The sequence below is a fragment of the Coregonus lavaretus genome (genome assembly GCF_964263955.1).
Source record: "Coregonus lavaretus genome assembly, chromosome: 1".
NCBI lineage: Eukaryota > Metazoa > Chordata > Actinopteri > Salmoniformes > Salmonidae > Coregonus > Coregonus lavaretus.
In genome coordinates this window covers 68,285,077-68,312,992 of record NC_139988.1, presented here as the reverse complement: position 1 = coordinate 68,312,992, position 27,916 = coordinate 68,285,077, and the positions used below count along the sequence as shown (strand labels likewise).

The following is a 27,916-nucleotide window of genomic DNA, read 5'->3' as shown; positions in this document are numbered from 1 at the left end:
TTCAGAGTATTATAAATGATCAGTTCATGGCCCAGGGTTGGTATAGCTAACGGTGACTAATGATGTATGCTGATACAGTATTCTTATTAAATATGTGTTTTTTGTGCGTCAGGAATGCATAAACAGCCAAAGACCTTAAGGTGTGTGTGTGTGTGTGTGTGTATGTGTGTGTGTGTGTGTGTTTGTGTGTGTGTGTGTGTGTGTGTGTGTAAAATCACCTCCCTTCTAAAACAATACATTTTCAAGGTATTTGATCGTACAGTGTTTGGTGACATATGCATTTAGGGAAAGTAAAAGTGTCAGGTTGTCCATACAAAATATTTCTTAACCCAAACGTCAGTCTCACAAAGCCTCAGTGTGACCGCCGTAGATTGCCTCTAAGTTGTGTTTTGATTGGCTTACATATAACCATAGGACCAGGGTTGGTGTTGATCTTTTTTTCTCTGATAATGACAGGACAAACTTCTATAAACAAATGCTGTGATGCCCTTATACGTTAACTCCTCTCTTCCATATGGGTACAGTAGAAAGGGCCCATATAACAATCATCTCGTTTCACATAACAGTACAATAGAAATGTACAGTATAGCCTATGGGTCTAGGCTAGCCAACTTTCTCAATGACAGTGCATTTGCGAGCAGCTAACAGTCAGTAGAATATTGTCAAAATATCTTAAAAAACAAAACACATGACATACCTGATAATGACAGGAGAAACGTCCATGAACAAATGCTGTGATACCATTATACGCCAACTCCTGTGCAAAGTACAAATTAACAATGAAAGGGGACATGAATAGTAGTGATGGGGGAAAAAATTGCTACAGTTACATATCTAAATATTATTTTTGATTATATATCGTATTGTATCAGTTTGACCATTGCAATATTATTTTTGCACTAGTTGGTTGTACCTGCACCAAAACTCCAATATAAAATAGTTTTCGATCTTCTTTTTAAATAGGGAACCAATTTGTTTTCAGCACTTTTATTTCCCTGACTGATCAAAACTAGTTTTCTCATGGCTCTCTCTTGTCCCACTGCAGCAGACATATGGTGAGCAATATGTTTGGAACATCGAATCGCAATAAAATCACAGTATCGAATCTCAAAACATATAGAATAGTGAGAGTCGTGAGAATCACAGTACCTATCGTATCGGCACCTAAGTATCGTGATAATATAAAATCATGAGAGCCCTGGCAATTACCAGCCCTAATGAATAGACATGCTAGCCCAATGACGACATGTACAGACATCTAACACCTCATGTTAATTGCTAAAGCTGCTTAGGCAGGATTTAGAGATGCTACATATAGCTAGCTCCTCTTCACACATACTGGACATACACTCAGACCAAACCACGCAAGCACGTGGAATGTTGGCTAGTTAGGCTAAAATAGGCTAAAAATACCTACCACCCCCAGAAAAGCCAGACAGTTTACGCACAAAGCTAAAAGTGAGGCCTGAGAGAAACCGATTAAACTAAGACAGTGGGTGGCCATTGATTTCTTTCACTTCTATTGCAATGATATCTTCACCCTTAGCTCTTGTATAATACATACATTTGCATAATACATAATATGACAATATTCTCTCCCCTAAAATACGTATACGGCTCCAGTGTTACTAAACAACACCACTGTTGGCATTTTTTTGCCATGTTTTCTGTTTCTGTGAGAGTTTCTTGGTGCACTGTAAATACTGACAAGCGTCCTAACTTAAATGTATTGTGTACACTGTACTGAAATGTTTTACATTTGCTGACAGGACTATGGCTTAGTTCTCTGTACTTTTAGGATAAAACATTTAGTCAACTCAGTGTAATAAGTTGAGTGTACTTAAAGGGGCAATCTGCAGTTTGCACAATAAGGCTGGAGTTACACAAAGCAAACTTCACGCAATTTTAGTTGCAGGTTGCAAGTGACATCATCTCAAGCAATTTTGCTGTTACATAAAGCAACTCAATCGCGATTAGAATTGCATGCAACAGACAATCAAATGGAAGCAGATTCTGTCATATTGTTTGAGAATTCTATACCCCATGTCATCTGCTGCATTACATAATGGTTTTACAAATTCTTAGTTTTTCCAACCGTTTGGTTATTGTAACAGCATGGATATAAACACAATGCAGCCTGTACAATTTAGCTAGCTAGCCAAAATGACATAGCAAACACCAACACAGCAAGCTAGCTAGCAATGAGCTAACCAAGCTAGCAACTAATTAAGCTAGTTCATGGTGAATAATTTCAGTTGAAAGGTTTAGGTTCACTTCGAACATTACATTTATTGTCTGCCAAACCATGTACATTTAACGATTCTATCCATCATCGTGGTTTCCGCAGCACTGACAGCTGTGTTGACATGACAACTGGGTCTGAGATCTGAACCTTCAAATGGATCATGTGACAAAAGCATTAGTTTTGATTGGCTGTTGCTTGCAACTAATTGCACAAAGTTGACATTTTTGCAACTGGATGCAATCAAGTTGCAGATGAGTTGCTTATTAGTTGCTGTGGGTGTTCCAGGAAGCAATCAAGAAGCAACTCAGTTGCAAGCAACCAAGCTGTTTTGGGAAAAAGCTGAGAGATGGGGCAGGAGAAAAGTACCCACTCTCAAATTCATGGATAGAGCTATGGATACAAGGGGTGCATTCAGTTCGATTGAATGTTTGCTACATTGCGGAACGGTTTGTATGGAACTACATGTTTCCCCAAAACGTTCTAGTATGCTCTTGAACAGACTTTGAGGTACGTTTGATCAGTTTGGTGGTGTGGCTTGAAGCAATGAGTGACGCATTTAAAGGGCAGCGGCCATGCTGACAGCGTTCCACAACCCAACCCCTCCCCGTTTTTCAACTGGTCGTTCAGTACAACACTGTTTCTGTTTAATTTAACGTTCCAGTACGTTTTTTCGTACTGAACGCAGCCCAGGACTGACCATCCATGTCATCAAAATGATAGTTTAACCATGTTTTGAGGCCATACAGTGTTGGTTTACAATTGTATTGTTTACAAACAAAGGAGCAAAACAAACTTATATTTTGTGTTTTGATGGGTGTACGACAGTTGAACTAAGTAGTGTGAGAAACAAGAAGTAGACAAGAAAGCTGATATGTACTGTAGGCCTACCAGCAGCAGATTGTTTTTTTGTGCTCGATACCTTACCGTTCTTCCGAGGCATGCCGTGTGAACGCCTCCCTAAACCTAATCATTAATTTATCTACGCATCTCACAACATGCTATTTTTAGCTTGCCGCCAAACAACCCTCTGTGTACTGCTCATCTTCAAACAGCCGAAGAAGAACAAGGCCACAGCGCCTTCTCTGCCTCTGCCTCTGTCTTTACCGTCTGTCTATCTGCCTATCTGTCTATCTGTCTGTCAGAGGAAGGAAAAAAGGCTCTGTGCATTGTTTGCGGTTTCAAAAGCAAGGGTTTCTCTCTGTCTCTCCCTCCTCTCCGTCTCTCTCTCTCTCTCTCTCTCTCTCTCTCTCTCTCTCTCTCTCTCTCTCTCGCTCTCTCTCTCGCACTCTGTCCTGCGATCTCTATTTCTCTTTTTTCGCTCGCTGTCTCACTCTCACGCTGTCCTTCCTCTTTTGCTCCCTCTTTCTTTTTTTTACGCTAATTGAGTAGCCAGTTGTTCAGAGAGAGAGCGGTCTGTGTTTTTTGGAGCTATGAATAGATGCAACAGCACCTGAGGGAGAAACAGTGGAACAGGGGAGCGCTGCTATACGGGGGGCCAGTATGAAAATGTATGCACTCACTAACTGTAAGTCGCTCTGGATAAGAGCGTCTGCTAAATGACTAAAATGTAAAATGTAAATGTAAGAGGGTAGGCATCCCACAAGGGTCTGCTTTTGTTCCTTTTAAATTCGGGGAGACATGTGGTAAGAGACAAGGAGCAGAGGAGCACATTTGGGAAGTCGCCATTTACCCTCCTCGCATGTAAATAGGCTACTCACAAACACCCTCATATGCAAACAGTCACACACACACATACAGTGAGGGAAAAAAGTATTTGATCCCCTGCTGATTTTGTACATTTGCCCACTGACAAAGAAATTATCAGTCTATAATTTTAATGGTAGGTTTATTTGAACAGTGAGAGACAGAATAACAACAAAAAAATCCAGAAAAACGCATGTCAAAAATGTTATAAATTGATTTGCATTTTAATGAGGGAAATAAGTATTTGACCCCCTCTCAATCAGAAAGATTTATGGCTCCCAGGTGTCTTTTATACAGGTAATGAGCTGAGATTAGGAGCACACTCTTAAAGGGAGTGCTCCTAATCTCAACTTGTTAACTGTATAAAAGACACCTGTCCACAGAAGCAATCAATCAATCAGATTCCAAACTCTCCACCATGGCCAAGACCAAAGAGCTCTCCAAGGATGTCAGGGACAAGATTTTAGACCTACACAAGGTTGGAATGGGCTACAAGACCATCGCCAAGCAGCTTGGTGAGAAGGTGACAACAGTTGGTGCGATTATTCGCAAATGGAAGAAACACAAAATAACTGTCAATCTCCCTCTGTCTGGGGCTCCATGCAAGATCTCACCTCGTGCAATGATCATGAGAACAGTGAGGAATCAGCCCAAAACTACACGGGAGGATATTGTCAATGATTTTAAAGGCAGCTGGGACCATAGTCACCAAGAAAACAATTGGTAACACACTACGCCGGGAAGGACTGAAATCCTGCAGCGCCCGCAAGGTCCCCCTGCTCAAGAAAGCACATATACATGCCCGTCTGAAGTTTGCCAATGAACATCTGAATGTTTCAGAGGAGAACTGGGTGAAAGTGTTGTGGTCAGATGAGACCAAAATGGAGCTCTTTGGCATCAACTCAACTCGCCGTGTTTGGAGGAGGAGGAATGCTGCCTATGACCCCAAGAACACCATCCCCACCGTCAAACATGGAGGTGGAAACATTATGCTTTGGGGGTGTTTTTCTGCTAAGGGGACAGGACAACTTCACCGCATCAAAGGGACGATGGACGGGGCCATGTACCGTCAAATCTTGGGTGAGAACCTCCTTCCCTCAGCCAGGGCATTGAAAATGGGTCGTGGATGGGTATTCCAGCATGACAATGACCCAAAACACACGGCCAAGGCAACAAAGGAGTGGCTCAAGAAGAAGCACATTAAGGTCCTGGAGTGGCCTAGCCAGTCTCCAGACCTTAATCCCATAGAAAATCTGTGGAGGGAGCTGAAGGTTCGAGTTGCCAAACGTCAGCCTCAAAACCTTAATGACTTGGAGAAGATCTGCAAAGAGGAGCGGGACAAAATCCCCCCTGAGATGTGTGCAAACCTGGTGGCCAACTATAAGAAACGTCTGACCTCTGTGATTGCCAACAAGGGTTTTGCCACCAAGTACTAAGTCATGTTTTGCAGAGGGGTCAAATACTTATTTCCCTCATTAAAATGCAAATAAATTTATAACATTTTTGACATGCGTTTTTCTGGATTTTTTTGTAGTTCTTCTGTCTCTCACTGTTCAAATAAACCTACCATTAAAATTATAGACTGATCATTTCTTTGTCAGTGGGCAAACGTACAAAATCAGCAGGGGATCAAATACTTTTTCCCCTCACTGTACACCCAGTCAAATACACACACATACAAACAGTCTCACACTTACACACAGTCCTAATCACACACAAAAAAGTTCACACATATACACGCTCAGTCTCACACTATACACACACACAGTCACCCCTCTGACACACACACACACACACATACACACCCCTACCACTACACTCACACATTTCAGCCCCTGATGTGTGAGTGGTGAATAAAACAGTTATGAGTCAGATGCTTCATGCAGTCACTTTGGTGGGACTAATGGTGTAAGGTGTGAAAAGCACCCATGGGACCCAAACCTGTCACAGGGCCCTTCTGTTCACAGCTGGCACCCACTGCGGCAGTGCCGGAAAATGGGAGAAGCCAAGGCACTTTACCTGGCCTTTGCATATTGATATGAGATCCATGTAGCCCGAACCTAAGAGGCGTGGAATTAAATTGAGATTGCTGAATAATGCAAACCTACTGTATAGTGATTAGCCCAGTGGGATGCGCTCACAAGTGTGTCGACTGAGGTACTTAGGTGTGCTGTCAGTGGTGCATAATGGCGGATATTCACATAGGCCAGCGGAAATATGCAGATTTGCTACTATAACGAGAGGATGCAGGGAAGGTTTAATTAACATGATTGTACATATGCAAACACATATATAAAAAATGTGATGTCATACAATACTTTAAAAAACGGTTAAAAGTATATAAATGCTGGTTAGCGTTTTTCATCATGAATCTTGTTCTGCAGAGTGGTCATTTACATTTTTAGTCATTTAGCAGACACTCTTATCCAGAGCGACTTACAGTTAGTGAGTGCATACATTATATATTTTTTCATACTGGCCAACCATGGGAATCGAACCCACAACCCTGGCATTGCAAACGCCATGCTCTACCAACATCCCTGCCGGCCATTCCCTCCCCTACCCTGGACCAATTGCGCGCCACCCCATGGGTCTCCCGGTCACGGCAGAGCCTGGATTTGAACCAGGATCTCTAGTGGCACAGCTAGCACTGCAATGCAGTGCCTTAGACCACTGCGCCACTCAGGAGTACTAGCTGGCACAGCCACAAAGTCATAAAAACAGATTTTAAACCTAACCCTAATGTTAACCACCCTGCTAACCCTAATGCCTAACCCAAACCTTAAATACATTTTTGTTTCCATTAATTTTTACAATATAGCCAATTTGGACTTTGCAGCTGGCCTATCTAAGGGGAAATCGCTCAGTTCTGCCTCCAGGACAAGACTCATGCCATTAAACGTCAACCTGCGATATATATACAGTGAGGGAAAAAAAGTATTTGATACCCTGCTAATTTTGTACGTTTGCCCACTGACAAAGAAATTATCAGTCTATGATTTTAATGGTAGATTTATTTGAACAGTGAGAGACAGAATAACAACAAAAAAATCCAGAAAAACGCATGTCAAAAATATTATACATTTATTTGCATTTTAATGAGGGAAATAAGTATTTGACCCCCTCTCAATCAGAAAGATTTCTGGCTCCCAGGTGTCTTTTATACAGGTAACGAGCTGATATTAAGAGCACACTCTTAAAGGGAGTGCTCCTAATCTCAGTTTGTTACCTGTAGAAAAGACACCTGTCCATAGAAGCAATCAATCAATCAGATTCCAAACTCTCCACCATGGCCAAGTCCAAAAAGCTCTCCAAGGATGTCAGGGACAAGATTGTAGACCTACACAAGGCTGGAATGGTGACTATGGTCCCAGCTGCCTTGAGATCATTGACAAGATCCTCCCGTGTAGTTCTGGGCTAATTCCTCACCGTTCTCATGATCATTGCAACTCCACGAGGTGAGATCTTGCATGGAGCCCCAGGCAGAGGGAGATTGACAGTTATTTTGTGTTTCTTCCATTTGCGAATAATCGCACCAACTGTTGTCACCTTCTCACCAAGCTGCTTGGCGATGATCTTGTAGCCCATTCCAACCTTGTGTAGGTCTAAAATCTTGTCCCTGACATCCTTGGAGAGCTCTTTGGTCTTGGCCATGGTGGAGAGTTTGGAATCTGATTGATTGATTGCTTCTGTGGACAGGTGTCTTTTATACAGTTAACAAGCTGAGATTAAGAGCACTCCCTTTAAGAGTGTGCTCCTAATCTCAGCTCATTACCTGTATAAAAGACACCTGGGAGCCAGAAATCTTTCTGATTGTCACGCCCTGGCTCTGGGACTCTTACATGTTGAGCCAGGGTGTGTAGTTTCTATGTGTTTGTGTTCTGTGGTTAAGTTCTAGTGCTTGTGTTTCTATGTTGGCCGGGGTGGTTCTCAATCAGAGGCAACGTGAATCAGCTGTTGCTTGTTGTCTCTGATTGGGAACCATACTTAGGCAGCCGTTTGGGCATTGTCATTGGTGGGATCATGTTCCGTATGGTGTGTATTGTAACTGTCACACCCTGGCTCGGGGACTCAATATGTTGAGCCAGGGTGTGTTCATTCTATGTTTTCTGTTTCTCTGGTGGGTGTTCTAGGTGGTTTATTTTCTATGTTTGCCGGTGTGACTCCCAATCAGAGGCAAACGAGTGTCAGCTGTCGGCTGTTTGTCTCTGATTGGGAGCCATATTTAATCTATCTGTTTTTCTTTCGGGTTGTGGGATTTTGTTTGTGTGTGTTCGTGTTGTACACTGGACGTCACGCTTTCGTTGTTTATTGTTTTTGTTCTTGTGAGCATTTAATAAATATAATATGTTCACTCGCAACGCTGCGCCTTGGTCTCCTGTTCTAGACGATCGTGACAGAAAATCCCACCAAGACCAGACCAAGCAGCGTGTCCAAGGGCCATCGCCAAATGATCTCCGTGGCAGCTTCGACTGGGTCAAGCCCATTGAGGAGTTGAGTGAGGAGGGTTGGAGACAGAGGAGCGAAAGGTGGGAGAGAATGTTGGAGGCCTGGAGAGACCCCCAGAAAATTTTTAGGGGGGGGCTCACGACATCGGGGCAGCAGGAGGCCGCTATGGAGCGGTCCAGCGGGGTTGCAGAGGAGGCCGCCAGGTTACGGGGGCTACTGGTAGAAGAGGAGATGGAAGGTGTAGAGGCACGGCGAGAGGTACTGGCGGGTGTTGCCAGTCCGGTCCGGCCCGTTCCAGATCCCGGTGTGGAGCCAGTGGTGTGTGTGCCCAGTACGGTCCGGTCTATTCCTGCTCCCCGCACCAAACCTACGGTGTGCGTCGACAGCCCAGCCCGGCCCGTTCCTGCGATCCGCACCGAGTCTGTGGTGCGCGTCGCCAGCCCAGCCCTGCCTGTCCTTGCTCTACGCACAAAGCCTACGGTGTGCGTCGCCAGCCCAGCCCGGCCTGTTCCTGCTCCACGCACAGAGCCTACGGTGTGCGTCGCCAGCCCGACCCGGCCTGTTCCTGCCACTCGCATCAAGCCAGGGGTGCGAGTCGTCAGCCTGGTTCAGCCCGTTCCTGCTACTCGCACCAAGCCAGGTGTACGAGTCGTCAGCCTGGTCCAGCCCGTTCCTGCTACTCGCACCAAGCCAGGGATGCGAGTCGTCAGCCCTGTCCGGCTCGTTCCTGCTCTCCGCACCAAGTCTGTGGTGCGCGTCGCCAGCCCATTCCGGTCCATTCCTGCTCCACGCACCAAGCCAGGGGTGTGTATCGTCAGCCCGGTCCGATCCGTTCCTGTTCCACGCACCAGGCCAGGGGCGCGTGTCGTCAGTCCGGCTCCGGCCAGCGGGGCTAGACAGGACCAGGGGTACTTTGGGGGGTTGGAGAGGAAGTGGGGATCTAGCCCAGAGCCGGAGCCGCCGCCGAGGAATGCCCACCCAGCCCTCCCCTGTTTTCGCTCGTATTTAGGCGCGGTCGCAGTCCGCGCCTTTAGGGGGGGGTACTGTCACACCCTGGCTTGGGGACTCAATATGTTGAGCCAGGGTGTGTTCATTCTATGTTTTCTGTTTCTCTGGTGGGTGTTCTAGGTGGTTTATTTTCTATGTTTGCCGGTGTGACTCCCAATCAGAGGCAAACGAGTGTCAGCTGTCGGCTGTTTGTCTCTGATTGGGAGCCATATTTAATCTATCTGTTTTTCTTTCGGGTTGTGGGATTTTGTTCGTGTGTGTTCGTGTTGTACACTGGACGTCACGCTTTCGTTGTTTATTGTTTTTGTTCTTGTGAGCATTTAATAAATATAATATGTTCACTCGCAACGCTGCGCCTTGGTCTCCTGTTCTAGTCGATCGTGACAGTAACCAAGGACTTCACGTTTCGTATCGTTTGTTGTTTTGTTCGTTCAATAAATAAGTATGTTCACTTATCACGCTGCGCATTGGTCCACTTCCTCCGACGATTGTGACACTGATTGAGAGGGGGTCAAATACTTATTTCCCTCATTAAAATGCAAATCAATTCATAACATTTTTGACATGCGTTTTTTTCTGGATTTTTTTGTTGTTATTCTGTCTCTCACTGTTCAAATAAACCTAGACTGATCATGTCTTTGTCAGTGGGCAAACGTACAAAATCAGCAGGGGATCAAATACTTTTTTCCCTCACTGTAGTTAGAATTCTCTGTTGCTAGGCAGGAACTTAATTGGGTCATTTCACTGTGTGTGGGTGAAGAGGGAATCTGACCTAGGGTCAAAGTGCTTGCTCTTACTTAAATCCATGGCTGTCCTACCTTATCAGAGACTGAAACCAGACTGTGGCCTTTTGCCTCTCTCCTCAAACAAAGTGGAGGGAGAGCCGGGGTTGAACAGAGTTTAAACTAAACATGAGTGTTTTTGCAAGATAAGGGATTGATTGTATTACTATTGATTCTGAACTGAATGAAAGTCGGATTTAGCCGCCATCATAGACAAAGGAAGTGGGCGGAGCGATAAAGAGCGGGAAACTGAAGAGGGAGGGATTTTAAGATAGGATGTGGGTGTGAAGGAGACTATATAGAGGGAGACAGAAAGAGAGAGGGGGGCTAATCTGCAGACTAGCCTGGCTTTATTGAAATTGTAAATAAAGTCAATCTCAATTCTACAAAAACTCTGGAAGAACTTTGATTTTTAATAAAGTATAGTGATGATTAAAATGATAGACTGATCATGTCTTTGTCAGTGGCCAAGCATACAAAATCAGCAGGGGATCAAATACTTTTTTCCCTCACTGTATATGTTCGTGTATATGTTCGTGATTAACTCAGATTTATCTCATAGTCCACTAAAAAATCTCCCTCAACAGTATTCCAAGTCACAAGTCAGGACATTAATTTGACACGCTATTGAATTTGATTAAACTTACAGGGTTTACTCTCCAGCTTTGAAATAGGTGTAGCAAAATATATTTGTAAATGATATAATAATTAATATTATTAATATAATATCTTACAGATTTCACAGAAGAAGTTGTCTTTAAGAAGGCTTTTAAGTGTTTCAATATCTAACATGAACTGAGATTGAGATCCGAGACTGGTGACTGAGACGGCCATTGCATATGGTTTACATCGTTTTCATTCTCATCAAATCATTCAGTGACCATTCGTGCCCTGTGGATGGGGGCATTGTCATTTGATGTGGACATAGCCATCGTAGCCAAAATAATGGCCTTAAATAATTGCTTAATTAACTCAGGAACCATACCTATCTGGAAGCACCTGCTTTCAATATACTTTTTTTCCCCTAATTTACTAGTGTTTCTATTATTTTGGCAGTTACCTGTACATTAAATACAAAAACAAGGTCAAATGTGTAAACAATGTGGTGGAAAGAGAAGAAATCAAATAGGCTATTTGAATGATCCACCAGTAAACCCTATAAAAGTCCATTAAAAATGAGCCTGGATGCGGCTCTGGGTAGAAAAACACTTGCAAGAGGCGCTCGCTAATGGGTCAACAGAGAGTGCGCTTATTTCATCACTCAAGGTAATTGGCGTCAGTGGAGCCATGGCTTAAGGGAGGAAAAGAGGAACCCACTCAACGTTATTGATGGCCGTTTCTCAGAGAGAGCACAGGCTCCAATAAGCTTTCGCAGATGGAGAGGGAAATGATGTGAAGGCTACAAACACTCAGTGACACACACATACGGAGACACGAATGCATGCATGCACGCATGCACACACACACACACACACCAACAAGGCCTTGATAATGATATACACACACACAGTTGTGCCATATTTTTTTTTAATCTTCAGGCTACTGCAGTGCAGTTGCAAACAGACACAAACAAGCTGTAACCTGTAGACAAAATAAACACTAAAGCATATACAAAACAGCTATACACCACAGACAAAACCAACACAGACAGACACAAACAAGCTGTAAAGCGTAGACTTAACACACAATTGTACTGCACTAAAACTCATACAAAAAGGCCATACTAGTCAGATAGGCAGCTAATAGCTAAGAGCCTTCTTCCTGTATACTCAACAGTTTCGCCTCAATCTTTGTGACTATCGCTGCGTGTGTGTGTTTTTGGTTTTACTATATAAAAAATATATACAAACAAGGACAATTTGGACAAGTGGGGACATTTCGCTGATACCCACAAGGAAAAAGGCTATTTTAGGCTTAGGGGTTAGGTTTAGGGTTACAATTAAGTTTAGGGTTAGAATTAGAGTTAGGGTTAGAGTTAGGGGTTAGGTTCAGGGTTAGGGTTATGGTTAGGACAGGGTTCTCCAACCCTGTTCCTGGAACGTTACCGTCCTGTAGGTTTTCGCTCCAATTCTAATCTAGCGCACCTGATTCTAATAATTAGCTGGTTGATAAACTGAATCAGGTTAGTTACAATTGAGGTTGGAGGGAAAACCTACAGGAGGGTAGCTCTCCAGGAACAGGGTTGGAGAACCCTTGGTTAGGAGTTAGGTTTAGGGTTAGGGGTTTGGGGTTAAGGTTAGGGTTAAGTTAAGGGGTTAGGGTTAAGTTTAGGATTAGGGTTAGGGGTTAGGGAATATAGGATTTTGAATGGGAATCAATAGTGTGGTCCCCACAAGGGTAGTAAAACAAACGTGTGTGTGTCCGTGCCTGCACATGTGCTCTCTCATTCCGTAGGCCATTCTATTGAATCAGCAGCTTATTATTATTATACCATATATAGGACCTCATTGCCTTCCACTTCCCATAATCTTATGTCATTAGCAGCATCCTAATATTGCGGCCAGGATGCCTGGGCAAGTCCACTGAAAGTGAGGCGGGGGAGTAAAATATCAACCTAGTGTTTGTTCTTTGTTGTGCATCAATACATCACAGTACGGAGGAGCAGACCGGTCAATAAACAAATTAAATCTGAATTTTAAGGGGTATTGACTTGAGTTCCCTGGATCTGCTATAATTGTGATCCAAATAAGCCAGTGTGGTGTTGTAGGACAAGGGCAGTCAGAGGGTACTGTGGGGTCTCTGTCTCGCTTCTCAGCCTCAGGCTAAAAACACTTAACGTCCCAGCACCCTTTTCACTCTTGTCACCTTATTCAAGTCAGAAGAGCTGTTGCTAGCTGCTGTTAAAATGATAACATCATTTAGACATTTGTATTTTGTCCTTCAAAGTCCGATAGCAAAATCTGTGGTCGTTTTGTTTTCATCGTCACTGAACGAATGAATGAATGAATGAATGAATGAATGAATGGATGGATGGATGAATGGAGGAATGAATGTCTTTGATCCAGTGGGTTGAACACAGGTCATGACCAGGGATCTTGTTGTGTAGATGTGTGACTGCAGTCAAACCCAGGTCTCGTGCCACAAGACTAGGTTAGCCTGCTGAGCTTTAAACTCATAGGCATTAGCTCGGGAAGTTAACACGAGTCTTCAGGTCTCTGGCAAGGTTACTCATTACTCGAGAGTGGTTCACCGAACCACCTTCGTTATCGTTACATGGAGACAGTGAAGTTATAGTGCTTTGTCAAATTGTGTTCGAATTCTGGAATTGCTAGATGCGTACACAGATCTCAAGTTACGATTCAGCCCTTAATGAGTGCACCCTGCTATTCTGAAGGACCAGTGTCAGTGATTTAGTCATCCCCCAGCTCTTGTCTATCCATGCTAACCTAATGTCTCCACTCCTCTCTTTCCACAGCTTCAGCGACTAAAGCGCTCCTTGTCCTTCAAGTCACTGATGCGCAGCAAGAGTGTGGACAACTTCTTCCAGCGCCCCAGCAACGGGGAAGTCCGCCTGCCCTCTGGGATCATCCACGAGCCTCCGCTGCCCTCCTCGCCACCACCCTTCGGGGAGACGCCCCTGACCTGCGAGCGCTCACCCTCCCTCTCCCTGTCGCTCAGCCCCAACCCCTCGCTTTCGTCCCACTCGCCCTCCCTCAGTCCCTCCCTCTCCCTGACCTCCAAAGCCCAGCTCCAGGGCCAGCTCCAGGGCCAGCTCCAGGCCCGGCTAGTGAAGACCCACTGTTTCCAGGAGCACGTCTTCCGCCGGCCCACCTGCTGCCAGCAATGCAAACACGTGATCCAGGGTAGGTAAATTCAGGTCCAGTATTCCCTTAATACAATGCAGTGACATGAAATACAAATAATCTTCTGGTAGATCATGTCACATCAAAGCTATTCTCTTAGGGCAGACTACTGACTACTGAGAGACAGTATGCACATCCAACACAATCTAACAATCAGTGCAATGTTTCCATGAAAGTTTGAGCTCTTGTGGCCAAATGGCAAGTTAGGATTTTGATTGAGGGCGAGTGTGAAGTAGATGTGGCTGATAATCACACTGTCCATACACACGTTGCCAATAACATCTCTCATCAAAAGGGTCTCACTTTGACATTTTATAACCTAGTCCTAGTTGATTGATTGATTTTATTTATTTTGTTGATTGATGAATGGATTGTAGTGTGTGAGCTGAGGCTACTGTCGTGTGTGGTATGTACAGTACAGTATAGTACAGTAAAGTACAGTACTGTAGTAACCTGGCTTTCCATCTGTGCAGGGAACTCCAAGCAGGGTCTACGCTGTAAAGCCTGTAAGCTGGGTGCCCACCTCTGGTGCTCCTCTGAGCTGTCCCAACAGCCCTGCACAGGAAAGGTGAGTCAACTGTCCTAGATTCAGATTTCCCCACAGCTGTCTTGTCCTCAACCATTATAACCTAAGTAGTGAACTGATCTAGAGTTAGATATCTACCGCTTTCCGATCCTCAACAATTACGGTCTAAATATTATTTTGGGGGGCCATGGTGGACCCAATACCATCACTAAGACCAAGGTGGGCTTGCGGGGGGCTGCATTTAGTCTCAAAGTCCCAATCTTGTTAAAAGAGGACAAACGTTTTTCCGCTAGAGGAGCTAAAAAAAAGAAAAGAGGGGACAACCCGACAAAGAAAAGAGAGAAGAAGAGTGAGAGCCTTAATTAAATGATCCGCAACGATTCTGAATTTCTATATGTGGAACAAAAGCCAAGGTTAGGGCTGAGGCAGATAGCGTTATCCTGTTTTTACCCCCATCCATCCCCCTGTCACTCCCCCTCCTCACCCTCTTCATGCATGGATCCGACTTTCCTCAAGTCAGTCAGAAAAATCAACATCTCCCTGCACCATGCGCTGTGGCTAATTCAGTGTGAAATGCGGTGTGTTTGAGGCGCTCACGGTTCCCGCGGGACACGACATGGCCAGCAGTAGGAAAAATTGTGTCTGCTGCATAGTCATCAAAACCGGGATTAGGAATATTGGACGACTGGAGGAGAGACGGCAGCAACATGCTACAGTAGCTCGTACATAAGCTTAGACTCGTGTTGGGCTTCCCCCCCTTGATTAGTTTGTAATGAATTTTGGTGTCACTTTGTATGCTAATTAAATGTGGCCCCTGTGGAGTGGGATTTGAATTTGAATTAATTTTTAAACATTTAATTCATTTAATTTAGTGACGTTGTCAACGTTTTTCTTTTGTAGAGTAAATTACAATTTGTTTAAAAAACCCAAGGACCAAACACTATGAAAAGCAAAGCGAGGGTTTGGAAAATATGGTTATACTGGTAATCAACCTTGCCTTCAGATAGGCTGGGTGAAAATGTCCACCATATTGCTTACACCTATCCAATCCTCTCTGATCTACACAATGCCTAGGGCCTATGAGTTAGGGGCTAGGAGTTAGGGGCTAGGAGTTAGGAGTGAGAGTGTCAATACAGGATTGGACACCAGTCTCGTTTGAGGTAAAGAGAGGGGCAGTTGTGTGTTTGTCCAAAAGTGTCCAGAAATCTTAATCAGTTGGACATCTGGGAGCCACATTGAATCCAGCCAGTGGGATTATCTTCCAAGGTGCATTAGTAATCTAGCCCAATGCCCAGCCTAGACCAAGGATTATAATGAAGGCCCGATTGGGATGGGGATAAGGGATGATTAGGGAAGTTTGGTTCGTAATTCCACCTCGCTCAGCTTCACCCCCAAATAATACAAAATAGTAGTTGGCCAAGATTAACTAACAAGAGTTTTGTAAACACTACTAGTTTAGTGTTCTATTCTCTCTAGTGCTTTCTCGTTCTCTCTCTCTCTCTCTCTCTCTCTCTCTCTCTCTCTCTCTCTCTCTCTCTCTCTCTCTCTCTCTCTCTCTCTCTCTCTCTCTCTCTCTCTCTCTCTCCCTCCCTCCCTCTCTTTCTCATCATCGTTTGACCCTATCAGAGGTGAAGCTGTAATTTGGACAGGGATGAGGAGGGCCCCAAGATAAGCAATAAGAGAAGCAATAAGCGTTAAATTGACTTTAGATCACTCCAGAGAAAGTAGAAAGTCACCCCTCCAATTCCCCACATGCCCTGCTGAGTGCCTTGGGCCATCGTTGACAGCCAATAGGAACCTCTCGTCTCATTTATCAAAATCTCACAGTGGCGCTCACACATCTGTTATAATATATCAGGTGCTTGGTGAGAAATAAGACAAATCCAATCAAATGCAGAGAGGATACCCTGACCACATAATGATTTATGATTTATGCTCCCAAAAAGCTATATTTGGAAGAAGCGAGAATGATCTACCAGTTATTGCCACAAGACCATGTTAGCACGCCAAACTAAAGCCAAGGCATTAGCTCAGGGAGCTAACGCAAGTCTTCCCGCCTTGGGTAAGGTTACTCATCACGGTTCATGGTTCACCTTACATGAGCATGGTTGAGAATATTTTGTCGATGACACTGCCCAGTCCTATCTTATGCTTTCGGTTATCAGTTCTCATCAAAAGACTGTGTTAGCCCACTGAACTAAAGCCAAGGCATTACCTCGGAAGCTAACACAAGTATTGGGTAAGGTTGCTTATCACATTAGCATGGCCCTGACACCTTATCTTCTCCTCGATGTATAAGCTCTCATCTAACCACTGATGACAGCTATTGATACAGTGTATTCGGAAAGTATTCAGACCCCTTCCCATTTTCCACATTTTGTTACGTTACAGCCTTATTCTAAAATGGATTAAATTACTTTGCTTTCTTCATCAATCACAGGTTTGTGGAATCTTTGCAAATGTATTAAAAATAAAAAACAGAAATACCTTATTTACAATAAGTATTCAGACCCTTTGCTATGAGAATTGAAATTGAGCTCAGGTGCATCATGTTTCCATTGATCATCCTTGAGATGTTTCTACAACTTGAATGGAGTTCACTTGTGCTAAATTCAATGGATTGGACATGATTTGGAAAGGCACACACCTGTCTATATAAGGTCCTGAGCTGGCCGCCCCCAGCCAAACTGAGCAATCGAGGGAGAAGGGCCTTGGTCAGGGAGGTGACCAAGAACCCGATGGTCACTCTGACAGAGCTCCAGAGTTCCTCTGTGGAGATGGGAGAACCTCCCAGAAGGACAACCATCTCTGCAGCACCACCAGTCAGGCCTTTATGGTAGAGTGGCCAGACGGAAGCCACTCCTCAGTAAAAGGCACACGACAGCCTCTTGGAGTTTGCCAAAAGGCACCTAAAGGACTCTCAGACCATGAGAAACAAGATTCTATGGTCTGATGAAACCAAGATTGAACTCTTTGGCCTGAATGCCAAGTGTCAGGTCTGGAGGAAACCTGGCACCATCCCTACGGTGAAGCACGGTGGTGGCAGCATCATGCTGTGGGGATGTTTTTCAGCGGCAGGCACTGGCAGACTAGTCAGGATCGAGGGAAAGATGAATGGAGCAAAGTACAAACAGATCCTTGATGAAAACCTGCTCTAGAGCGCTCAGGACCTCAGACTGGGGAGAAAGTTCACCTTCCAACAGGAAAACAACCCTAAGCACACAGCCAAGACAACGCAGGAGTGGTTTTGGGACAATTCACTGAATGTCCTTGAGTGGCCCAGCCAGAGCCTGGACTTAATTGAACATCTCTGTAGAGACCTGAAAATAGCTGTGCAGCGACACTACCCATCCAACCTGACAGAGCTTGAGAGGAACTGCAGAGAAGAATGGGAGAAACACACCAAATACAGGTGTGCCAAGCTTGTAGCGTAATACCCAAGAAAACTTGAGGCTGTAATAGCTGCCAAAGGTGCTTCAACAAAGTACTAAGTAAAGGGTCTGAATACTTATGTAAATGTAATATTTCCATTTTTTCTAAAAACCTGTTTTTGCTTTGTCATTATGAGGTAATATGTGTAGATTTTTTATTTATTTTTTTAGATTGATGGGGGGGGGGGGACAATTTAACAAAATGTGAAAAAGGTCAAGGGGTCTGAATACTTTCCGAATGCACTGTATATGGATATAATTTACGCCATGATGCAGCAAAGATGAAAGTAGAGCTATGCTGCACCTAGGACGGGATCGTACAGGAAACAACAACGACACAACACTGCTCCCTCTGTCAAACACAAAGCTTTCAATAGCTCAGATCGACCTTTGAGTTGTATTCCGTTCCTATTCCTAAATCAGAATCCGTGATTCATCGTCTCACACGTCCGTGGACTATTTTAATCCCAACGGCTTGGGAATTACTGTGGCGAATGTTGGTTTTCTGTCAAACGACAATGCTGAGGCTTTGTTGTGCTTGTCTAGCTGTCATGTGAACAATGCTGTACACATAGACATGATAAGAGAGTGCAGGTATAGTTCATTGCAAATGCATAAGGCTAAGAATTGAGTTCCACCTGTCTCCATGTTCAACTCATAGGGACCCACAAGCCACAGTCTGCAGAAGGACTATCACACACAGTCAGCATCCCCTCTACACACACGTACGCACGCACAGTCACACACACACACACACGCACACATGCACACACACATACATTTTGAGCTTCCTTTGTAAGCCACAAGACTATCCGTTTACGGTGGGAAAGTCTCTGACCTTTGTGTTTGTCCGCTTTTAGCTGCTCAAATAACATTCAGCTGATAGGGACAGTTATGTATCTCCTCTCTGTCTCTTTCTCATCCCCCTCTCCTTCTCTCTATCTCGCCTGCTAGACGGGGGCCTTTAAACGAAACTTCAGCTCCCCTCTCTTGACTAACGATATGTTAGGGGTGGTCAAGGAAGCTCTACCATCGCAAGGTGAGTGTGTGTGTGTGTGTGCGTGCGTGTGTGTGTGTTGCTTGAGTGATCAGTGTTGATGCCACAGATACATAGACCTTTTGTTCATTCCAAGATCTGATCTGTAGTATGACATGTTGTTTTTGCTCTGTGTGTGTGTGTTTCTAGAGTCTGATAAAGGGGGAGTTGACCCTGTGTATGAGGCCCTGCGTTACGGGACGTCGCTGGCACAGATGAGTCGCTCTAGCTTCGGAAGCATCACTGAGTCCCCCATTCATGAGGTACACTGCTTACACACACACTTGAGTTCATAGATACAAATAGTAGATTTCAAATGTTTTCTCACTAAACTTTTTAAAGCAATGTGTTTTGATATACAAATGCTACCAATAACAGTTAAAACTGAGCATTTTTTTTCCCACTTCTTTCCTTTTTGCACCCTGTCTTCTTCCCTCTCTGACTTGGCCCCTGTTCTTGTCTGCTATAGGTGGAGAGTGTATGGGAGGGACTGGAAACACAACCAATCATTGAGGAGGAGTTTGTCCCAGAGACTGAGAGTGAGTTGGATCAAATGTCCCACAATTTACTCACCCCTAACCTATTACCTGACATCTCACCCCAACATCTCACCTCTAACCTATCACTCCCTAACCTCTCACTCCTAACCTATTATCAGAGATGGAAGAGGAAGTGAGACATCCCACTCTCAGTTTTTTTTTTGTTCATATACATTCAATGAACTAAGCAGACCAGACCCAACATTGGTGTCTATGGGAGAGCCACCTCGTTAAGCAGACCTGAACTGACCATTCATTTCAATGGTAAACGGCCTGAGTGAACTATCTTCATTTATCCACCATCTTTGCTATTATCCCTAACCCCTCCCCAATGTTTCCTCTAATATTTTTCGTCACTGAACGAAGTCACTGAAGTTTTGCTGAGCGCAAACTTGAACCTTGTGAATTTCTGTGCAACTTCCGGCGCACGTTTACTGTGAGCACTGAGGCTGTACACACTTTAATTTACTGTTTTAACTGTGGCCATGTAGGCTACTGTGGCTATTTGATCATAATGTAGGCCTACTAGAGTGGCCTACCATAAAAAACTATGGAGAAAATGCATCACATAACATTTTAACATGGAAATAGTGGTTAAATCATTCAGCCTACAGTAGCAGCCAATGTGTGGTGTTCAATGTAGGCCTACATTCCATGAGACTTTAGAAAAAAACATGCAGGGCTTGACATTAACCTGTTTATCCACTTGTCCTTCAGACAAGGAGGTGACTGAACACATTGTTTTGTTGTTTGATGCAAGAAACCACTTTTCAAAATAAAATGTATTATTATTCCCATACCATTATTACAGAGAATCAGACAAATTATGCTACCCTCTGCCTATTGGCTACTTAGTTTATTCAAGCCTGTCTAAAAATACAACACTGCCCCTTTAAGACATTAAAAAAAGCTCTTTACCTGACTCGCTTTTCAAAGATGGCTAGAAATACACGTTTTGTGCTCTTGTAGGAAGCAATCACTCCCGCATTGCTAACTACAAATTAGCTAAAACTGGGCTAATAACTCATTAACTAGCAAAGAAAATGAACAAATGTGCACACGTGGCTAAATGCAGCTTTCACTTTGATCTCAAAAGAAGCGCATAATAATCGCAACCGCTCATGTTGTAAAACAGTCCAGTTCAAAGTGAATGGTACAAATCCATATATGGCAATGGTCTATTTGCATATAGGCCTACTGCAGCTCTGATTGGTTATGGCACACCAGTCTGTGTAGAGAACGGGCAATAGAATCCTATTCCGATGCGTTCTGCCTACAGCAAAATATTTTGCATAGTTAGTTTTGCATACTAAGGCGTGCATAATTTGTTTTGTTTCGGTATGTTCCATTGAAAGTGGCTAATATTGCATTGATTCGATTATAATTCCCACAGTAAAGGGAAACATTGCTAGTGTTAACTAACGGGGAAAACTCTACAACTTCGTGCTTCTCTGCGCGGCTTGATATTTATTCTGTGCGGCAGTCCCTGTGAAGCTGTGCCCGCACACGAGCGTAGCTTAGAGGGAACATTGCCCCTCCCTATCCTTTCACCACAATGCACACTCACTCCAAACCCCCAACATTCTGGGCTTTAAATGGTTGATTCAACATATTTCCTAATTATTTCAAACTCCTTTATCAATGTCATGTAATTTAAATGTAATCAATGTAACATTAAAATCTAATGTAATGTTATAAATGTAATGTTGCATCAACATGACTAGTTGGTTGAACTTGCAGAAAGTCTTGCAACTTGCAAAAAGCCAAGCCTGGACTGTCAACCGTTGTCCTCTCTCCTGAAATCATGTATTTCATTATAGACTATCATTATACCCATCCATTACACTGAGAAGGCCTTCCATTGACATAACTAGGTGATGTGTGTGTGTGTGTGTGTGTCTATCTGTGTGTGTGTGTATGTGCGTGTTTATGAATGCATACACCTGTGTGTGTTGTAACTTCACCAGTATTTTCCATCTTCTCTAAATTCGATGAGATAAGATGAAGTACTGTGTATGCTTTAACTAACTGACCTTGTCTTTGTCCTATACTGCAAAGTGACAAGACCCCCTCCCTTTCTCTCTCGCTCTCTTTCTGTCTCTCTCTTTCTGCTACCTCTCTCTTGCTCTCTCTCCTCTCTCTCTGTCCCTGCTCTCTCCCTCTATCTCTCTCTCTCTCTCTCTCTCTCTCTCTCTCTCTCTCTCTCTCTCTCTCTCTCTCTCTCTCTCTCTCTCTCTCTCTCTCTCTCTCTCTCTCTCCCCCCCCCCCCCCCCCCCTCTCTCTCTCTCCCTCTAGCTGTCAATCCTTCTGAAAGTGAGAAGGCCGATTCGGAGGACAGGGTCAGTCTGAAGGTGTGTAGTCAGCATCTCTTTCTCAAGTGTTTCCTCTCTCCTTTCATGCTCATCCGTCCCTTTTCACTTCCATGAAACATCAAGTGCTGTAGGCCTTTATCTATCCACCCCTTCATCCCTCCATCCCTCTTCACCTCTAACGCTAAACCCTCCCTCTCTTTATCTCTCCTTCTTTCAAACTCTGCTCACAACCTCCATGCGACTTTCTGTTCACCCCTGCTTTACTAAAATTGCATTGGCCAATGCAGTACTGTAATACTGTAGTATATGCCATTTATGTATGATTGCCATCCCCATGAGTGTACCACCCTCCCTCAGGCCATGGATGAGGCATGCAATGAGTTCAGTCCAGACATGCTGTACGTCAGGCTTGCATTCGCTATGCCAAAATGTTTTTCCCCAGGCGCATGAACAATGAGGATATTTACTGCGATTTCTATGGCCAAATGCTCAAGACAGGCTTGATGCAAACTAGTGCCTTCTAAACATTGTTTCTTTCATTTCTTTCATTTGATTACATTGTAGCTCAATTGATAGAGCATGGCACTTGCAACGCCAGGGTTGTGGGTTCAATTCCCATGGGGGGCCAGTATGACAAATGTATTCACTCACTAACTGTAAGTCGCTCTGGATAAGAGCGTCTGCTGAATGACTAAAATGTAAATGTAAATGATAGATGTCTTCAATGATCACACATGGGATAGAAATTACGGAAATGTTATGTTCAGTAAATTGTAATGGGTAGAGCAAGTGTATTGCCTAACGTGAAAACAGTGTAATATACTGTAATTTACAGTACTGTAGCATACTACATTCAGTGGGCAATTTTTTTACATTTTGCTATTGGATTAACTGGTGGTTAAAATAACTGAATTGAGAAGATATCATTAAGTTGTGTTTTGGTGAACCAATGTACTCATTATATTTCTCAGTAAACTTACACTACCGTTCAAAAGTTTGGGGTCACTTAGAAATGTCCTTGTTTCTTTGTCCATTAAAATAACATCAAATTGATCAGAAATACAGTGTAGACATTGTTAATGTTGTAAATGGCTATTGTAGCTGGAAACGGCTGTTTTTTAATGGAATATCTACATAGGTGTACAGAGGCCCATTATCAGCAACCATCAGTCCTGTGTTCCAATGGCACGTTGTGTTTGCTAATCCAAGTTTATTATTTTAAAAGGCTAATTGTTCATTAGAAAACCCTTTTGCAATTATGTTAGCACAGCTGAAAACTGTTGTGCTGATTAAAGACGCAATACAACTGGCCTTCCTGAGACTAGTTGAGTATCTGTAGCATCAGCAATTGTGGGTTCGATTACAGGCTCAAAATGGCCAAAAACAAAGGACTTTCTTCTGAAACTCATCAGTCTATTCTTGTTTTGAGAAATGAAGGCTATTCCATGCGAGAAATTGCCAAGAAACTGAAGATCTTGTACAACGCTGTGTACTACTCCCTTCATAGAACAGTACAAACTGTCTCTAACCAGAATAGAAAGAGGAGTGGGAGGCCCCGGTGCACAACTGAGCAAGAAGACAAATACATTAGAGTGTCTAGTTTAATGAACAGACGCCTCACAGGTCCTCAACTGGCAGCTTCATTAAATAGTACCCACAAAACACCAGTCTCAACGTCAACAGTGAAGAGGCTACTCCGGGATGCTGAACTTCTAGGCAGAGTTGCAAAGAAAAAGCCATATCTCAGACTGGCCAATACAAAGAAAAGATTAAGATTGGCAAAAGAACACAGACACTGGACAGAGGAAGATTGGAAAAAAAGTGTTATGGACAGACTAATCGAAGTTGTAGGTGTTCGGATCACAAAGAAGAACATTTGTGAGACGCATACCAAATTAAAAGATGCTGGAGGAGTGCTTGATGCCATCTGTCAAGCATGGTGGAGGCAATGTGATGGTCTGGGGGTGCTTTGGTGGTGGTAAAGTGGGAGATTTGTACAGGGTAAAAGGGATCTTGAAGAAGGAAGGCTATCTCTCCATTTTGCAACGCCATGCCATACCCTGTGGACGGCGCTTGATTGGAGCCAATTTCCTCCTACAACAGGACAACGACCCAAAACACAGCTCCAAACTATGCATGAACTATTTAGGGAAGAAGCAGTCAGCTGGTATTCTGTCTATAATGGTGTGGCCAGCACAGTCACCGGATCTCAACCCTATTGAGCTGTTTTGGGAGCAGCTTGACCGTATGGTATGTAAGAAGTGCCCATCAAGCCAATCCAACTTGTGGGAGGTGCTTCAGGAAGCATGGGGTGAAATCTCTTCAGATTACCTCAACAAATTGACAACTAGAATGCCAAAGGTCTGCAAGGCTGTAATTGCTGCAAATGGAGGATTCTTTGACGAAAGCAAAGTTTGAAGGACACAATTATTATTTCAATTAAAATCAGTATTTCTAACCTTGTCAATGAATACATTTCCTTTGCATTTTGCTATATTTACTATTCAAACTCATTTCATATATGTTTTCATGGAAAACAAGGACATTTCTAAGTGACCCCAAACTTTTGAACGGTAGTGTATATTTTGGATCAATGGTGAAAGATGTCTACAAACAAAATGAATGCACAATGAAAGGTTTTGAATGCAAGACTGGCTGCATTACAAATGTTACCAGTTTGGAGTTTTGTACTAGGAGTTTAGAAAATTCTCCACAAACATACTGTACTTGTGAAAATAATACCAAAGAGATAACAAAAAAAACTGTACGTGTGTATTAGACTAATTTGGTGTGTGCGTGTGTCCAGACTCCAAAGCGCATCGACGTCCACTCCGTACACACCTACGTGGCTCTGTACAAGTTCATCCCTCAGGAGAAGAATGATCTGGAGTTACAGTGAGTTAAATACATAGTACCTTTATGTGTGTGTGCGTGTGTGTGTGCACGCATGTGCTTGTGTGTGTGTGTGTGTGTGTGTCTGCACACGTGTTCTGTCATATTCAGACAGAAAGTCAGACTTCACATTACCACATGAAAGGTAAAAAGGGAGAGAGGTGTGTGTGTATGGGGAGGGGGTATTGTCGTAGTGGGCAGGTGAGAAAAACAGGAAGGACGTGTGCAGTGCCAACACATCTCTCAGACCATCTGCCTTCTCACTGGGGGTCTGAGACGTAGCTGGCAACGCTGTTGGAACTACAGACTGAGAAGGACAGGCAGCCGGGGATGTGTGTGTGTGCGTGTGTTTGTGTGTTTAATCAGTACCTGTTGTTTCCCTCTCAGACCTGGCGATCGAGTGCAAGTAACTGATGACTCCAATGAGGACTGGTGGAAGGTGGGTAAAAAATACAGTTTTTGTTTTGTTACTCGGGCCCAGAATACTCATACTTTCGATATCCATCCTTCCTTCCTTCCGTTCTTCCTTCCTTCCGTTCTTCCTTCCTTCCGTTCTTCCTTGCTTCCATTCTTCCTTCCTTCCTTTCTTTCCTTCTGTTCTTCCTTCCTTCCTTCCTTCCTTCCTTCCGTTCTTCCTTCCGTTCTTCCTTCCGTTCTTCCGTTCTTCCGTTCTTCCTTCCTTCCTTCCGTTCTTCCTTCCTTCCTTCCTTCCTTCCTTCCTTCCTTCCTTCCTTCCTTCCTTCCTTCCTTCCTTCCTTCCTTCCTTCCTTCCTTCCTTCCTTCCTTCCTTCCTTCCTTCCTTCCTTCCTTCCTTCCTTCCTTCCTTCCTTCTGTTCTTCCTTCCTTCCTTCCTTCCTTCCTTCCTTCCTTCCTTCCTTCCTTCCTTCCTTCTGTTCTTCCTTCCTTCCTTCCTTCCTTCTGTTCTTCCTTCCTTCCGTTCTTCCTTGCTGCCTCTTCCTTGAGAAAAATGCAACACATTTGGATAGGTATAGCCAAGGGCTCCATTACATTTACATTTACATTTACGTCATTTAGCAGACGCTCTTATCAAGAGCGACTTACAAATAGGTGCATTCACCTTATAGCCAGTGGGATAACCACTTTACAATGTTTTTTTTACATAGCTTTCACCCTTCCAGTCATGTCAATATCAGAAAAGTCATGAAAGCATTCAAGTATTCAAACAGGACCTACTATACTATATAAAGTAGTGATGCGCGGGTAAGCTATTTCTTCACCTGCACCTGCCCGCACTTGCTAATAACCCATCTGCAACCGCCTGACTATATGTGATAACGTGAAAATCTGAGGCCCGCACCCGACCCTAACCCGCAAATATAGAAAATGCGCTGGTTCTAGATAGCACCTTTCGTAGAAGACTAAATAACATGGAGTGTTCTTAGACAATGGAGAGAGTAGTGACTTTATCAAGGTAAAAGTTGCCCATAAGCACAGATCTAGGATCAGCTTAACTTCCCCCAATTCTACCTGTAACCATTAGGTGGGGAAAAGCAAAACTGACCTTAAATCAGTTTCTTTGGGCAACTTCGGTTTAGCAGAGCTAGTAGTCAGTAAGTGGAGCAGGCTGTAATGAAAGTTTTATGTGCTTTGCCTTTTGGTTTGGCCTAATGGAGATAAGCTGAGCGCAGAGGGAAAAGCAATCGTCAGCTCACACTGTGATGAGTGTGATGGAAGGAGTCAGGCACAGGAGGGTAATCACCGAATACAAAGTTTATTCCTTCGTTACACAAAATACGCTGGAATAACAACAAACGAAACAGGCACAGGGGAAACTATCTACCCTGGCAATACACTGTAACGTATCTCCATACAATACATAGGCACAGGGGAAATATCTACCCTGGCAACAAAATGGTACGAGTAGCTCCACTACTCTCACATTCAAACAATCACCCACAAGGACAAGGGGGCAGAGGGAACACTTATACACGGACTAATGAGGGGATTAGAACCAGGTGTGTGTGATTGACAAGACAAGACAAATGTGATGATGATGATTGGGGCGGCAGTGGTTAGTAAGCCGGTGACGACTAACGCCGAAGCCTGCCCGAACAAGGAGGGGAGGCAGCCTCGTTTTGCACGCAAACACGTTGGGACACGCGTGCATGCAGACACACCATTTCTTCAAACAATAAAAAAGTGCTGTACCTACATGGATGTGCCATTTGTCTATTGGCATTTGGCGTTTACCCACCTTTTTATCACTACATCCCTGGGAATATACTAGCATAGTGGAATTAATTGTCTTAACTATGTTCTGCTGTGTGTGTTCATAGGGGAAAAGTAAAGACAAGCTGGGTTTCTTCCCCGCCAACTTTGTACAGAGAGTGCGCCCAGGTGAGCGTGTGTGGAAGGTCACAGGTGGTTTCCATGGTGACCGTGACAGAGGGCAGATGACTGTGAAAGAGTCTCAGGTACACTGACACACACACACACACACACATTTTAGTCATTTAGCAGACGCACACACACACACAAGCCCCTGTACTAAACACCTTTATTTTCTCAAACTAGATCTGTGTGGGGAAGAACGAAGAGCTGGACGGTTTCTTAAAGCTGAGCAGTGGGAAGAAGAGAGGTCTAGTCCCTTCCAAGTACCTTGTGGAGATATGACTTCCGTAAAAGAGGGGAACTCTCTGTTTCCCGACCCTCGTTCTGCCCTGAAGACCACCCTCTATCAGGAGTGCTTCCCTAACACCTCACCGACTGCCAACTCTCTGGATGTGGAAATGGACCCTCCCACCACCACCAGAAAACATAGAGAGGGAGGGAGAATATGGTGGACGCTGGCCAGGATAGATTTGATTTCACTGCTTTGCTTGGAGTGGTGGAATATTTTTGAGAGAAAGGAGGGGGAGGGCTTCTGTTGAGCTAGCTGCTTTACCTGTGGTGTATCCTCACACTCTTTCACCTGTTCACGCACACACACACACACACATACACTGCACAAAGACACTGACGCTAACAATGGCCCTGGAGCTTGGGGGGCGTGACTGTAGCAGGCAGTGCTTGTCTGAAAAATTTATGGAGACTTTACAATCTACACAGGCTTCTGCTTGAGCCAAGGGGGAGAAGACTGGCAGTTTTTCGCTGTGTGGTCGTGTGACCTTTTGGATTTCATGTGAAAGTGAAATTTGGACGTTTTTGTGAGTCCAAGTTCTGTAGCAT

The 27,916-nt window shown here is 44.0% G+C and overlaps 1 protein-coding gene across 1 annotated transcript in view; it reads left to right on the top strand.

The window, feature by feature from the left end:
- The window catches only part of LOC311149022 (SH3 and cysteine-rich domain-containing protein 2-like), a gene marked incomplete at both ends in the record, with an annotated part of 37,226 nt that extends 9,865 nt beyond the window's left edge, over positions 1-27,361 (top strand). Inside the window, 10 exons of the mRNA XM_084186110.1 lie at positions 13,604-13,991; positions 14,465-14,559; positions 18,903-18,987; positions 19,135-19,247; positions 19,454-19,523; positions 21,819-21,874; positions 24,642-24,730; positions 25,115-25,166; positions 27,025-27,162; positions 27,263-27,361. Of these exons, the coding sequence (XP_084042236.1) occupies positions 13,604-13,991; positions 14,465-14,559; positions 18,903-18,987; positions 19,135-19,247; positions 19,454-19,523; positions 21,819-21,874; positions 24,642-24,730; positions 25,115-25,166; positions 27,025-27,162; positions 27,263-27,361 (1,185 nt within the window). The remainder of the gene's footprint in view (positions 1-13,603; positions 13,992-14,464; positions 14,560-18,902; positions 18,988-19,134; positions 19,248-19,453; positions 19,524-21,818; positions 21,875-24,641; positions 24,731-25,114; positions 25,167-27,024; positions 27,163-27,262) is intronic.
- Positions 27,362-27,916: the final 555 nt, after the last annotated feature.